The 14,307-nt window shown below is 46.9% G+C and overlaps 1 protein-coding gene across 2 annotated transcripts in view; it reads left to right on the top strand.

The window, feature by feature from the left end:
* Positions 1 to 1,808: 1,808 nt before the first annotated feature.
* FAM117A (family with sequence similarity 117 member A) overlaps positions 1,809 to 14,307 on the top strand; it is a 41,713-nt gene continuing 29,214 nt past the window's right edge. Inside the window, exon 1 of one of the 2 annotated variants that reach the window (XM_031469678.2) lies at positions 1,809 to 2,065. In XM_031469678.2, the coding sequence (XP_031325538.2) occupies positions 1,870 to 2,065 (196 nt within the window). In that variant the 5' untranslated portion in view covers positions 1,809 to 1,869. The remainder of the gene's footprint in view (positions 2,066 to 14,307) is intronic. The other variant, XM_064495949.1, reaches the window with a different exon arrangement.

The following is a 14,307-nucleotide window of genomic DNA, read 5'->3' as shown; positions in this document are numbered from 1 at the left end:
TTGGGGGCCTCAGTTACGCTACTTGCACTGCAATGAGAGTCCATAGTTTTTTCTTTCCAGATTGTCATGCAGATTAAAAAAAAAAAGTATGTGAAGACTTTCAACTAATTGTAATTAAGAAGCATTATAAATTGCAAGTTTAAAAAAATACTGAGTTAATTTTATAAAGACTGAATATTTATCAGTTCATCAGTTTGTGTTCATTCCCATATGCCTTTGTTAAAGTTGTCCTCTCCATGGAAAAAGAGAACAGCATCTCTGCTTCAGTAAAAAAGATTTCAAATGTCAGATCTTGAAGTAAATGCTTCAAAACTGCAACAGTACAATCTTTGCAAAGAAAACCTTTCTTCAGGATGTTCCATTGCCTCAATTTGTTCTCTGTATGTAGGCTGATCTTAATATTCATCCAACTCTTGTATTTCCAATTTGGGTATTATCTGCTTTCATAATATTTAATCCCAAGAATGACCTCTCCTTGCCTTGTAGCATGCTCCCAGATTACCTCCTTTTCTCTGATTAGTTAGTATGGCTTCAGGGAATACCTTCATTTTAACATTAAACTGGGCAAAAACAGAAATAGAAAGATAAATCTGTAGCACGATCAAAAATAGATATCATAGCTAAATATAAATCTGGAGGGAATTATCTAATTATTTGGATAGTCCCTTATCACAGACAATCCAGGGTTGATTGCCTTTCACTTTTTCCATATATAGAACAAAATAGTTAATGAATACCCAGAGTAATAATTTTTCTTTTGAAGAATAATAATTCTAATAGTAACTTAAATGCTCTTTTCTTTTCCGGATGTCTTCATATATATATATATTATAGCATGTGATTTTTCGCAGCCGCATGCATTCTCTGTGGGAACCATCCAGTCTCATTTTGACTTGTAGGTCAGAAATCATTGAACTGGGAAGACCAGGATTTGCTAATGGAGTCACACTGCAAATTTGGTCAATTTTCTCAGTCACTTTGTTCTCCCACTCTGCTGCGCTAGACTTGGAATGGACGACTCTGAAGGGAAATTCCCTGCTCCTTTTCAGTCTCAATTTAATTTACAGGCTAGCAGCTGGGTTTTTTTTGTTTTTGTTTTTTTTTCAGATTGGACCAACACCAAGTGGGGACTTGGAAACGTGAAGAGAGACAAATGTGGTGTCACATGAGGCACAGTAGCCATTAAGTGCGCGGATATAATGCAAATTGCATGCAAATATATGCAAACTTTATATTAATTTGTAGAATCTTGCTTTGGAGCTTGTAAAAGTAGTGTTTTTAGGTTAAACCAAAACTAATGCGTTTTGAAGTTACTGCTTTCTCGGTACTTACCAGGACTCAATTGCTGAAAGTTTGACACCTCCCTAATCCCCTCATAAGGATTTCACTAGTGCTTGATTCCATCTTACACCCGGCCCCGCCCCCGCCCCCGCCCCCGCCCTCGCCCCCGCCCCCGCGCTGCCTGACGTCACGTGACACCGTATTTGCATACTACCTGGGACTGGGTGTGACGCTCCCCTTTTCTGCGTCTTCTCATTGGCATCGCCAGAGAACCAGCCCCCTTCCGTACAGACCAATCAGCGGACCCTCGGACATAGGGCAGCAGGAGGGGGTGGAATCGGGGTGGGGTCTTGGGGTGGATCGCTAGGCATATCGACCAATCATCCTTTGGAAAGGGAAGCTCAAGTCAAGGGTTGGTTGGGAGGAGGGGTCTGGGGATTCGTAGGCCAATGAGAGCTCTGGGCTGAGGGGGCCGGTCTCCGCCCCGTAGGGCAGATAAGCAGCCGCAGCGGGGGTTGGGGGGCCGTGTGGGGCTCGCTGTGGGGCCGAGGCAGCGGGGCAGCAGCCGGGCAGTCGGGCGGGCGGGTGATGGCGGGGGCCGCAGCAGGCGGCAGAGGCGGAGGTGCCTGGGGGCCGGGGCGCGGAGGGACTGGGGGGCTCCGGCGGGGCTGCTCTCCCCCAGCTCCCGCCGGCTCCCCCCGGGCTGGGCTGCAGCCGCTCAGGGCCACCGTCCCCTTCCAGCTGCAGCAACCGCACCAGCGCCGGGACGGGGGTGGCCGCGCAGGTGAGCCGGGCCTGGAGCGGGTGCCGGGGAGGGAGCCGTTGGGGGAGGGGGGAACGCGTGATTGGGGGGAGGGATATAGGGAGAAGTGTGAGGGGGAAGTGGATGGGGTGAAGGAAGAGAAAGGGGGTCGCGCAAAGTCTGCGAGGACGGAGCGAGCGAGAGCCAGGAGCGGTGAACGCGGGGTGCATCGACGGGACAGAGTGTGCAGGGGAGTCCGGGCTGGGAGGTGAGGGGAGGGACCTGGCAGATGGAGGCTGGCTTTGGGGGCGTAACCGAAAAGTGGGTAGAGGTGTCGTATGGAGGTGAGTGGAGGATGCAAGGGTGGCAGCGAGGTGTGAGGAAGGAGTGAGTGGCGCGTGACGGGGGCGCCTTATGCAGGGCTGGCCCTGGAGCGAGGGACCGGTGGGCGCTGGACGTCTGCACGCGGAGGGGGAGGGGCATGGAGGAGAGTCCCGTGGAGCCATGTGTTACTTCTCCAACTTGAGTTTGGCCCCAGCATCCCGCTCTGTAGCCCTGACGTTCCTTTCCCCATCACTTCACCGTACGCTTCCCTTTATGCCACCTCCTGGAGCTGATTTCATCTGAATCGTTGGAGTAAGTTCGTTTAACGGCTTTTACTACTGTACAAACGCTCCGCTTCTATTCCCTACAATCCTCTTGATGTGGCTCAGAAGTTGTATATCCCCAGATCATTGACCTGCTTAATATGGCTGTCTCATTCCAACCATCGTGCGTGCGTGCGTGCGTGTGTGTGTGTGTGTGTGTGTGTGTGTGTGTAGGACCTGGGCAGTTTGCCCCTTGCCTTTCCCCCCTCCCCCCACCAAGGCTGTTTTGTTAGTCAACGTGGCAGTGGGGTGAGGGCTACAATCAAATATAGTGTGGCAAATACCCCACTTTATGAATAGCACCAAAAAGGTGTCTTAATAGCAGCTTGATGTGGTGGGTGTAGGGAAACCAGGGAGGAGCTGCTTAACCTTGTAATGGGTCCCCTACAAATACCGGCAGTTAAGAATGGGAGAAGGAACCTACTTGCATGAGGAGGTTGGCAATAAGTTGAAAATGAGGCTTGTATTTGATTCACACCAGATGTGAAAAGATCATTGCACACTTCTAAAGCCTCAGGGTCCACCAAATGTACAAAAGTCTTGGTCCCTGCCATCTGATGATTAATGACATTCTCTAAACCAGGGTTTCTTGACCTTTTTGTGATTGCCAAGCTTAGTTGCTGCACATCCCTCTCCTAAAAGTTTAGCTGTTACCTTGCCTTCCTAGGTAGAAATGCAATTAAGAGAGTCTCTGAAGTAAAAATTCCAAGTCTGTCTGGACTTCATTGTAAATGTTAGTATTGCACCTTTTAGTGCAGGAACAGTCAAATTTGGTAGCAAGATGGTAACCATCTAGTAAACAGATACCTAGAATCTGTCGGTGTAGAGCAAGGTAATGCCCAGACAAACTTATGCCTATCATGAGCTATAAAGCAAACCACAAGACTACAAACCTGTTGGTTTTGTTTGGGCTTCCTTGGAGTCCAGGGAAATTAGTAGAACAGTAAACGCCAGAACCTGAGTCACTTTTAGTAGAAATCAACAGAAAGCCTGCCTGTGTAGTAGCTGGAAATCTATTAGCAATCATATTTTAAGAGCAGGTATTTTGTGTCTACTATAAAACTAATATTAAAAAGATGAACACTGGTGGATGCTGTGGAAAGACGAGTATAGTTTTGGATTACTGGGTTCTTCACATGGCCTGTTCCTTTTTTAGGGCCAGGGGCCCTAAGATACTGGTAAAAACCTAGGAAGTTAGAACTCTGTATAATATGTTGACTGCTCTAGGGCAGATTGGTGGCCTGTTTATGGACTGGGCTGATGGATTGTTTCTCTACCTATTAGTATCCCAGAGGCACTAATAAGGCACTTACCTGATCTGTAGTGGGATTATTTGTAGGTTTTCAGTGAGGCAAGAGAGAGGAAAGAAAGGAGGAGGAAAGAGTGGCCTTAGCCTGTGGACTTCTTTGTGGCCAGACATTAAGGGCATGTCCCTGGCCTTTGGTTTGGGAGCACATCAGGTCTTCTACATGTTAACTTTTACCCTTTTGTGTGTCCAGATGGTTTCCATTCTTCGGTCTTAAGAAGTGGCAGAAGTGGTTTCCTCTGGGCCCGTAGGGTATATGTGATAGAAGAAAATGCCTTGCAGTCATAAACCCTTAAGAGAATGGCTTTGGATGCTAGCGTGCCTGGGTTTCAAATCCAGGTTCTACCTTTCACTGGCTGTGTGGTCTGGAGGAAGTTAACTTCTGTGCCTCAATTTCCTCATCTGTAAAATGTGAATAATAATATCTACGTCATACGAATCAAATGAGTTAATAGCTATAAAGTGCTTAGAACAGTACCTGGCAAACAGAAAGTGCTATGAAGTGTTTGCTGCTCTTGTATTATTATTCTCTCCACCCAGCCAAGGTGAGAGCACTGTTGGCCAGAGCCCATTGCCTTTTCAGGCTTCAAAGAGCAAACCCATATTGGTCTGAAACCAGTACTGCAGGTTTCAGAATTTCAGGGCCTCCCCTTTGCACTTTTATTTGCTCATCTTTTAAAAGGAGCTTTCTAAACAGGGCTCTGAAACCCAACTGTTTAAAAAAGCATGTGAGCTGGGACTGGGTTTCAGGAACAATTAAGTGTCATCACTGTTTCTGTTTCCCATCTCAAAGTGATGCAGTGCTCAGGGCTGTGCAGTTATCTCTCACCGCACACCCTGTTGTGTTCTTGACAAGATATATTAGATGTTGTTTTTTAAAAAATGGGGGAGGGTGATGGTCTAAAGAGCAGGATTTACTTCTGTGGCTATTCCTCCATAAGGGATGTCTTCCTAAACTGAGGACCAGCTTCATTTTTATGAGCCTCAGCTAGGGGTGTAGAAGGCAAAAGACAGTGGAGAGAAAAAGGAAGGTTAACTCTAAGAAGCGAAGAACCATGAACTGGTAATAGAAATCCAGGGTAAATTTCTCACTGCAATTCCCCCTTTAATTGAATTCTCATTTGTGTCTCATGTCAGCTGGAGGCTGCTAACTTTTATGTTCTTCCAGGACCTCTGATGAGGGACAAAATGGGGCCAGGAGGCGAAGTGTTCTGGGTTCCAGTCTTACCTATCCTGTTTAGTGTCTTTGTCTCCGTGTCCCTAGAATGAAGATAATGTTCGGTTCAGCTTTGCAAATTCTTCTCTAGTGGACCAGCCCCACTGGCCAGCTGGGTGCTAGGGGAGTACCTCCTCTACTCACCAGGCCCTTCTTAAACTAGGGGTTGGTAATTACAGCCTGCAAAACAAATCCAGGCCTCTGCCTGTTATTGTAAATAAAGTTTTATTGGAACACAGCCATGCTCCTTCACTTAGGTATTGTCTGGTTGCTTTTGCACTACAGTGACAGAGTTGAGTAGTTGCGATAGAGATACTGTAGCCCACAAAGGCTGGAATATTTACTACATGGCACTTTAGAGAAAAAGTTGGCCTAGCCTTGTCTTCAACAATGTTCCTGACCGGTATTCCTGTATAAAGATGAGTTTCAAATGTGTGTAGTATACACCTCAGAAAGTCCTCAGGGGCCAAAGAAAACTAACAAGCCTGTATCCCTACTCATATTTTAGGGGAAAAGAAAGGGGTGGGGGTCATAAGTTTCCAGTTAGTTCTCAATCTTTATGGAAGATCAACACGTGTGAATCCAGGCTGCCCACCCCCACCCTTGTCAGGTGACTTGCATTTGGTAGATATGAACTAATTTGGATTTACATAAAAGCTTAACTGTTAGGCAAATTTGCATCCCCTCCCCTCTTACCCTCCTTCCAAACCTAACAACCCGCAACTGCAGTGAACACATTTCAAAATCAGATGGAAATTATTTTAGGCTTATCTCTTGTTTTGAATTTTTCTCATTACCTTTTATTTTCCTGAACAGATCAGTGAGATCATGGCTGCCTTAAAAGAATGACTTCCCCACAGGGACATAGGAAAGGTTTTTCAAATGTCGATTAGGATAGCCTTCAGGATGGTCGTTTCAATGAATGTAAGGCAGCATCATTATTTGCAGTGCTTTGAAAACTTAGTCCTTGGGGGATGGATGTGTAGACAGGTGTGGAACCGCATAAAGGAGGTTGCTTATTAGAGACACTAAGAGAAAGCCCTCATTAAACCATGGTCCTGGATTTTGGTGCCCAAAACAGCCTGGAGATTGGAATAGAATGCCACTTTTCTATGCCAAGGAGCCATCTTGCTATAATGAAACTTGGGGTACAGTTAAATCCTTTAAGAGCTATAGTTGTTCTTCAAAAATCTGTGATTGAGGCAGTGTCTAACTTACTTCTGATAGCTTTGCTAACACCAGGCACATGGTCAGCAAAATGCATTACTGAAGTATCTGACTTTTAAATATTATCACCAGTGATGGCATCCTTGAAATTGAGGGCCACAGTGCCTGACTTCTTTATCCTTTGGTACCCAAAGATCCATGCGTTCTTCACTATTTTGGACAGCAAAGGATATGGGAAGCTGTCCACTTCCATAACATTGAGCAGAGATGTTTTAAACTATTTGAGGTCAGTGGAGGGGGCCTGAGAAGAGCAGTGGGGTGTGGTGGTAAGAGGACATCATTCTCTCCGGTTCCAGATATAGATAGATCAAGAAAATTTGAGGCAAGAATGCAAAATTTTCATAGTTATGGTGGCAATATGAGTGTTGCCGAAGTGGCTGGTGGACTTAAATAGCCAGAAAACACTTCACCTGCATGTTCTGCTAGTTTCTACTGAATGGTGTGATGGGTACCAGGCCACCTATTCCTTGATCTTCATGGAACTGTTAGAAATCAAGCATCCTCCTCCAGATTCTTAAATTCTCATGTAGCGCCTTTGTGCCAAAGGATCAGGCTTTAAGGTGTGACCTATTTTGGGGGCAGGTGTGGTTTTTGAGTTCTTATTGACACTATCATATATAGCAAGTGCTATATGACACTAGTGCAAATGCTGTACTAGACTTACCTGGGCGTACGTACACCTAATCCACAGGCAGCTCAGAAGGGAAAGCCCTGTTTCCTTCCCAGTTCCCAGCAAGTTAGTTTAGTGAGACTGGACTGTTTCTTCATGGATTGGTAAGTTAGACCCCCCTCTGAGATGGACAGAAGAGGAAACAGGGAAGAGTAGAAACAAAAGATGAGTGGGGCATCTGGTCAACTCTCCACCTCTGCCTAAGTGGAGGCTTCACAGAGGGCTCCATTATTTGGTTTGCAGGGTTATGAATTAACCAAACATTAGCCAGATCTATTCACATTGTTAGGTCCAAAGCAAGTCCTGATCTCAGAGAGAGAAGAGTTTTGGATTATTCTTGAAGTTATGAATGATCTGTGCTCCAGTTCCTCTCCAGTTGTGTGGAGCTGTGAAGGGCCAGTTGTTCTTGGGAACAGCTGTACAGTGGGAGGCTCTGGACAGCTGGCTGCTCTCACTCGCTCCCCACTGAACCTCCTGGTTTTGAAAACTCTTTCTGGCACTTGGCCTTCTCCTGCACACTTTTCCTCGGGGTCACTACAAAGCTGAATGCCCAACTTGAAGTCATTTAAATGTTTATCCTTAGGCTCGAATAAGCCTCAGTTGACTTTTACTGTGTGGGAGCAGCACAGCCAATCAAGGGTGGCTTTAATGAACTTAAAAGAATGCTATCAAAGTATTTCATAATAGGAAAACTTTTAACTCCAGCCCCTGGGGAACCTGGAATTGAAGTCTGGGCTGTGCACAGACACTTACCCTGCCCTGCCCTACCCATGAGCCTCAGACAGCTGACACTGGGGGTGGCAGAGCGCCTTGGGCTCAGCTCTGCCTGCACTTTATAAAAGGGGTGGAGGTTGGGGGAGGCCTGGGAAGACTCCCCCGAGGGCTTCAGTTGATCTGAGCAGTAGTAATAGGCTTCAAGGTGGGGGAGTTTCTCCCAGAAGCTGCCTGAGTGTGGCTTCTTAGAGTTGGGCAGTATTTGTCAGGCAGCGTGGGAAGTTTGGGGTGCTTCTTCTCTGACCCCGTTCTCCCTGTCTTGCAAATGGTTGGTGGCTCTTCGGGGCAACTACATTAACGAGCATAGGTCTAGTCTGCCACCAGCTCTGCTACCTGGATCCCTCATCATCTGATCCTAACTGAAAACATGCAGGAGAGCACTGAGGTCTAACCTCCTTAAGAGGCAAAGGTTCGAATTAAACATACAACTCCAAAAGCAAATTACTAACATGTGCACCAATGAATAAAATATAAATTCAAGCTGGAGGAGGTAAAGAATGAAGGAATATTCAATGTTAGGTAGGGTTAATTAGAGAATTACTGGGGTGTCTTGAATAGGCTTTTTTTTTTTTTAAATTGACCAGTCTATTCTCCCTAAGGTTAAATTAAATTTTTACTCTCTCCTCTCCCTTCCCTTTTGAAAGTGGCTTTGGTGTGTCCTTGTTTGGTCAGCTGTGTTCCTTAACTTTCTCAAATCTCTTTAGTCCCTTCTGCCCCATGCTGGAAATTGTGTGCCTGCCTTTTTAAAAGGTAGGCACCTCATGTTTCAAGTTCAAGTGCAATGGAACTCACCCTGCAGCTTGAACAGATTTGAGTGTTTTTGCAGAGGGAGGGCCAGGGCAGATGGGGAGTGTTGTGCTCAATAAATACTTGTTGGATGGAGTTGCTGGAAAGGCAGCAGGGGTGGGGAGAAGTAAGCCACGCTTCCCCAGGCTCACTTGAAATGGTTTTTCCCACTTCTGGTCCCCACACACGGTGCCCCCTTTAAAATACCTCTCTTACAAGGCACCCCCACCCTTCCCCCTGCAAGTGTTAGTGTTCTGTCTCTTCAAATCCCTGGTCTCCCATTCATCCTGGTCATTGGGCTGGAAGCCCAGCTGGTGGCAGAGACGTGGCATTTCCATGGATGTCTTTGCTAGGCCTGTAGGTTCTCTTCCCTGCACACTTGAAGCCAGAGGGTGAGCTTGGGCAGTTAGTTACCAGGTTGATCCATGGAAACAGCCAATGTTTAGGATTTTGTTATGATTTTGTAAAAAAGCCAGATGACCTGGCTTTAGGCTGAGACATGGATATGGGTGAGAGGCCAAGGAGACTGAGAGGAATGCTGGAAGTCCTTTCACTCCAGGTAGATTTGCACCAAATTCCTAGAAGTGCAATAATATTTAGCAGAGGAAAGCAGAAAAACAAAATCTGAACCAGCGACTTTTCTGGGCTAGGGAGCGGAATTATCTGTTGGCCCTAGGGTGGCTTCGAAGGTATGACCAGGCTGGAATCTCCCCCTCCCAAGCCAGGCACCATCCTTTACGTGAAGCACTGCTGTATCTGCTTCTCTTTTTACCACCAAATGGGGGAAATGCTGGAGATTCTCACTATCATTCCCCAAGCCCTCATCCTCATCCGTGGAGTCTGCCTCTAACCACCGGCTTCGTGACTTAGTCAAAATGATTTTGTAAACCAGCCTAGCTGGGGATAACTTGGAACAGAGTAGAAATGTGATTGGGAGGAAAGAAAGGCAGCTTCTCTTCCTCCTCCCGCTCTGTCCCCACCCACCACACCGCATTCCCTTTAAGAGTGCTTTGTGTTCTGCGCGTGCTTGATCGCCCACACGGCTTTGAGAACCGCCGCTGATAACACTTGCGCTCCCTGCCGCACACCTGCGAGCTGGCTGACAACCTGACGCCTGGCCCCTGTTTGGGGTTTGTCTTTGTCACTCGTGCCCATCAGATATGACACACAAACTGGAGTTGAGGGTGAAGTGGATCGCATTGGGCATGACAGAGGGGCTGCAACCAGGGAGTTTTCACAATAGTCCGTTGTCTGGATGGCTAGGTTGGGGAGAGAAGGCCAGTGAGAGGCATGGCCACATGGCCCGTGCACATCTTAACGCACCTGGACTCTTTCTCATTAGAACCATAATCCTGGGTAGTTTTGTGTTCACAGGAGACTAAAGCAGCTGCTTCTGTGGAAAGAAAGGGTCTGTGAATCCCAACTCAGGAAGGCCCCAAAACTCATCTGCGTTTCTCAGGGAAGCTGAGAGTGTCAACAGTGTTAGTTTTGACAGTGTGTTCCGCGTGTTTAGCTTTTTGTTGCTCCTAGTCAGTACCCTCGAGGTTTCTCATTCATCCTCGCAACAGTCCTGTACATGCAGGTGGCTTTTGCTTGTCTTTGCACATAAGGAAACTGAGGGTCCGTAAGGAAGTGGCTTGCCCAAGCCTGTGTGACTAATAAAGCCCTTTTTGCCCCTGATCCAGGGCTCTGCACGGTGAATTTCCTCCCAGGCTGGCATCCTCTGCAGTCTGCCCAGCGTACGCCCAGCCTGTTTCCCTTCTGCTTTTATACCTGTGTTCCAGGAGTGAAAATTCATTTGTTTAATTGACCAAAAGAGAGTTAAAAAGGAAAATGGGCTGCAAAGAAGTCCTTCAGTGCCCCTTAAGTAACTATCCACTTGGTGTGGCTGACTGGTTGGTGATGCTTATTATATTATATGTGTAATGTGGTGACTGACAGCTTTTGAGTTTTCCAGCTGGTTTGAGGTATGCAATTTCCATGTGGGAAGAACCCTCCCTGGTGGTCTAGTGGTTAGGATTCGGTGCTCTCTCTCCATGTGGAAAGAGAGGCTAACCAGGGACAGGTAGGGCCCAGGAGGTAGGTGGGGTTTTCCTGCCTCTGTGGGGTCACAGTCCTGATTACTGAGCTTGGGCTGATAGGAAAGGGTGTCTTTCTTATATGGAACCCCCCAAAAGCACCCAGTAATGAATGTGGGTGGTACATTTCTATGGTGGGGGTAGGTGCAGGTGGCATTGTGTCACAGATGACAACTTAGCTTCCATGTCAGGAACCCCTGGCTTCCCGACCCTCTACCGTGCTCTACCTGAGGATGTCTTCCTTGCAGGGACTTGAACTCAGGTGAAAACTCCATCTAGGGACTTGGTATCATGGAGAATTACCAGGCCTGCTTCGTAGAGAGGGATGTAAGCAGCTTTTACCTCCTCAGCTCTCTTGCAAAACCAGATTTCATATAGAATTCTTGAATGTTCTAGTAACCATATGCTTATGTGGAACCATCAAGTCCCATTATAAAAATGATTCTATATAATAAAGCTATTTCCATGGTTCATATAAATACTTTTGTTGTTGTCTTTTGTGGTTTTTCTTGTTTAAAGAAAATGAAAAGTGTAACCAACTATCTTATGTAACAAGTACTTTTTTCTGGTCCCTGTCCATGTGATAGTTCATCTCTAAACGAGAACACCTGAGTGCTTGCTGTATGCATTGGAAGCAGGGAGCGGGCAGCGGGGCTGTGGAACCATCACCCAATAACACATCCCCTTTGCTTTCTCTTCACCTTGAACCTCCCACCCTTCTGTCCCTCCTGGTTGTTTTCAGACAGACCACCACACAGAACCCAAAAAAGGACAGTACATGTATGTATCTGAATGTGAGCATGTACGTATGTGTGCGTCTTGAGTATGAACATGCGGATGCCAGGTGTGAGTGTGGGAGAGTGTGTGTATGAGTGCTTATGTGAGAAAAGGCGCATGTGAAAGGAAGTGAATGATAAACCCCCTGGGGCAAATGTTTAACGATAGGCGAGCCTGGGTCAAAGCGATAATGGGTGTTCTGTGTACTATTCTTGTTCTTGCATCTGTATATCTGAAATTATTTACAAATAAAAAGTTTAAAAAATGACTATATGCGAGACCAATTTGACTGTACCGGGAGTTCTTTAGAATGGAAGTTTTCTTCTGTCATCCTTATAGGATCTCTTATTGTCCCCATTTAACAGTCAGAACAACTGAAGCCCAGAGAAGTTGTGACTCGTCTTGAGTTCGTGTAGCACAGTGAGGTGGAGGCAGGCTTTGGGCACAGGTCTTGACCATTCTGTGGGAGACTGGAGCTTGTCCCTGCTACTCGAGCTGGACAAGGTTGGCATCATGTTCTGAGAACCAGTGGGTGCCGCTGCCGTGTGTCTAAGCCCAGACTGCGCCCCGCAGTGACCCAGCAGAGGGGTCGGCAGGGCAGCAGGAGGCTGCTGGCCCCCGCTGAGCACATTCGGGATGTTCAGGTACCTTCTAGGGAAAAGTGCTTCCTTATTCTGAGAAACGCTCTCACTCTGCTGTTCACTAAACTCTTGATTTCTTGAAATACATGAAATCGGAAGGCTCTCTTGTGCCAAGCCATGGAGTAATACAATTTGTATTTTTATAGCAGAGATCCGAGGGGCAGAGGAGTTGAGTTTTCTATTGAAAGCGATGCCAGTTTATGGGCCGGGCCAGACAGCTTTCTCGCTGTGAACCAGTCGGTGTGTTGTGCCCACTGCCTTGTGAATGTACAGGAGACTGAGGGAGGGCATGGGGCACGTCTCACCGAGAGGGCAGGAGTGACAACTTCATACACAAAGTGGGGGTTTCACTCTTAGTCCACAAAAGCCTTCCACTAACCGCAGGGCCCCAGGAGGGGTGCATCTGGTAATCACTACTGGACAGATTTAGAGGTTCCAACACTACTGTTTGTTCCCAGCCCCCTTTTCTCTCACACCAAACCATGTGCTATACATCTGTCTGCTCCTTGAAGGCACTTAAATTATTCCTGACATTGTTACTACTGACACTTACCCCCAGCTTCCAGACCTGGGGTAAATGAGTGAGTCTTACTTTACTTCTTAACATAGAAAAGACAAGTTTTTGAAAATCTTTAATTTTAGTATGTGTCCTTTATCTAAACTGTCTCCCCCAGCCGCCCCAGGGTGTGAGACTGTGGTTAAGTTGGCATCAAAGGATTTTTTTCATGGACTCCAGCCAGTTACATGAAATCAACCCAAGAGCATTTACTGTGTTATCATGCCAGTTTATATACTTTGATTGTTTGTCCTTAGGCAGTTATGAAGTTATAGAGGCTGTCCCCACTATTCTCTTGTCTCTGTCCTACCCTAAAATCATCTGCAGATGGATGGCATTCGGAATCAGGACAAGACACAGGAGGATGAGAAAAGGCTGCCCCCGAATTCCTGTTGGGTTGCCTGCAGCTTAGAGGTCTGCATTGGAGCTGCTGTGTAAATGGCCAGAGCCGTCTGCTCAGAGGGGACTGTGACCACTGAGCCTTTCCCTTCCAGTTCTTAGAGGCCTGGATAGGACGTCTTGGTAATTAACAAACCAGGCTGTTTCCTGGAATCAAATTCTCCTTTTGCTTCAGGAGGAGAATTTTTCTTTCTCTGATTTACAAAAGAAGGTGATACTGCTGTTAAGCAGCTCTTGATTTAAGAGTTGAGAGAAAGCCCATCATATGTGGGGAAGATGGTGTAACTTACCTTCCAGTGATATGTGTTGCAGTGTCCTCCTCTGCCGCTGGAAGCGCACGTGGAAAGGTGACCTGACAAGCATTCTTCTGCTATGAAGTCATCAGTGGTCTCAGTCATACACTGAGGGTAGGAAAAATCTTCCCAAGGTCATACCTTTCAAGACTCTTCCTGGAGGGGCCATTTAATCTTGCTTTTCAGACAAGGTTTACCCTGGAGGCACTATATAACCTTTGAGCCTCCCTTAGGAGACCTGGGCAACCAGCAAGACCAGGGCTTCAGAGCAGGGGCTGCCCTGGAATGTTGCTCAGCACACTTTGGGGTTTTTCCACCAGGCACAGCCTGGGAATTCGCCTAGGATTTTAAATCAGGCTGGATCAGTTCCAGACTGTCAGAGGCCAGGCAGGGAATCACTAGGTGGGACATAGTGGTCTTTGGAGTATTTCCTTTTTGAAGCTGGAGACACATAGTAGAACCTGAGTAAGGAGACAGAGCTAACCAGAGAAGACTTTCTACAAAGGGGACAAAATGGTCCACGCAGGTTTTCAAGGCTTTGAGGATTGGGCAGAGTAACCCTAATACGATTTTAGACCCTGAAGGCAAAGCAAGTTCTGTGACTTAATGGCCTTGACGAATTTAACTGAGCAATTGCTCTTTAGAAGCCCCCTCCCTGCCCACCAGCCCGAGCAAAATGACCCAGAGCAGAGGTCCGGACAGACCTACTGAGGTGTAGCAAGTGAGCAAACCTGCCCTCTGAGCTTCAGTCCCGCCCAGCTTACCCAGGCATGTGGCCAGCCCCAGGTACACTGAGCACTGTTTATACTCTCCTGCTTGGAGGAGGAGGTGAGAGAGATGATCTGGGGCCCATAGCACGGCTGTCTGATCAGCCTAGGTAAGGCACATCTCCCTTTGATTTTGTACCTTTTTCC

This window comes from Camelus dromedarius, chromosome 16, assembly GCF_036321535.1.
Source record: "Camelus dromedarius isolate mCamDro1 chromosome 16, mCamDro1.pat, whole genome shotgun sequence".
NCBI classification, from domain to species: Eukaryota; Metazoa; Chordata; class Mammalia; order Artiodactyla; family Camelidae; genus Camelus; species Camelus dromedarius.
Note: the sequence above shows the minus strand (reverse complement) of the source record. Positions and strands in the feature narration are given on the sequence as shown.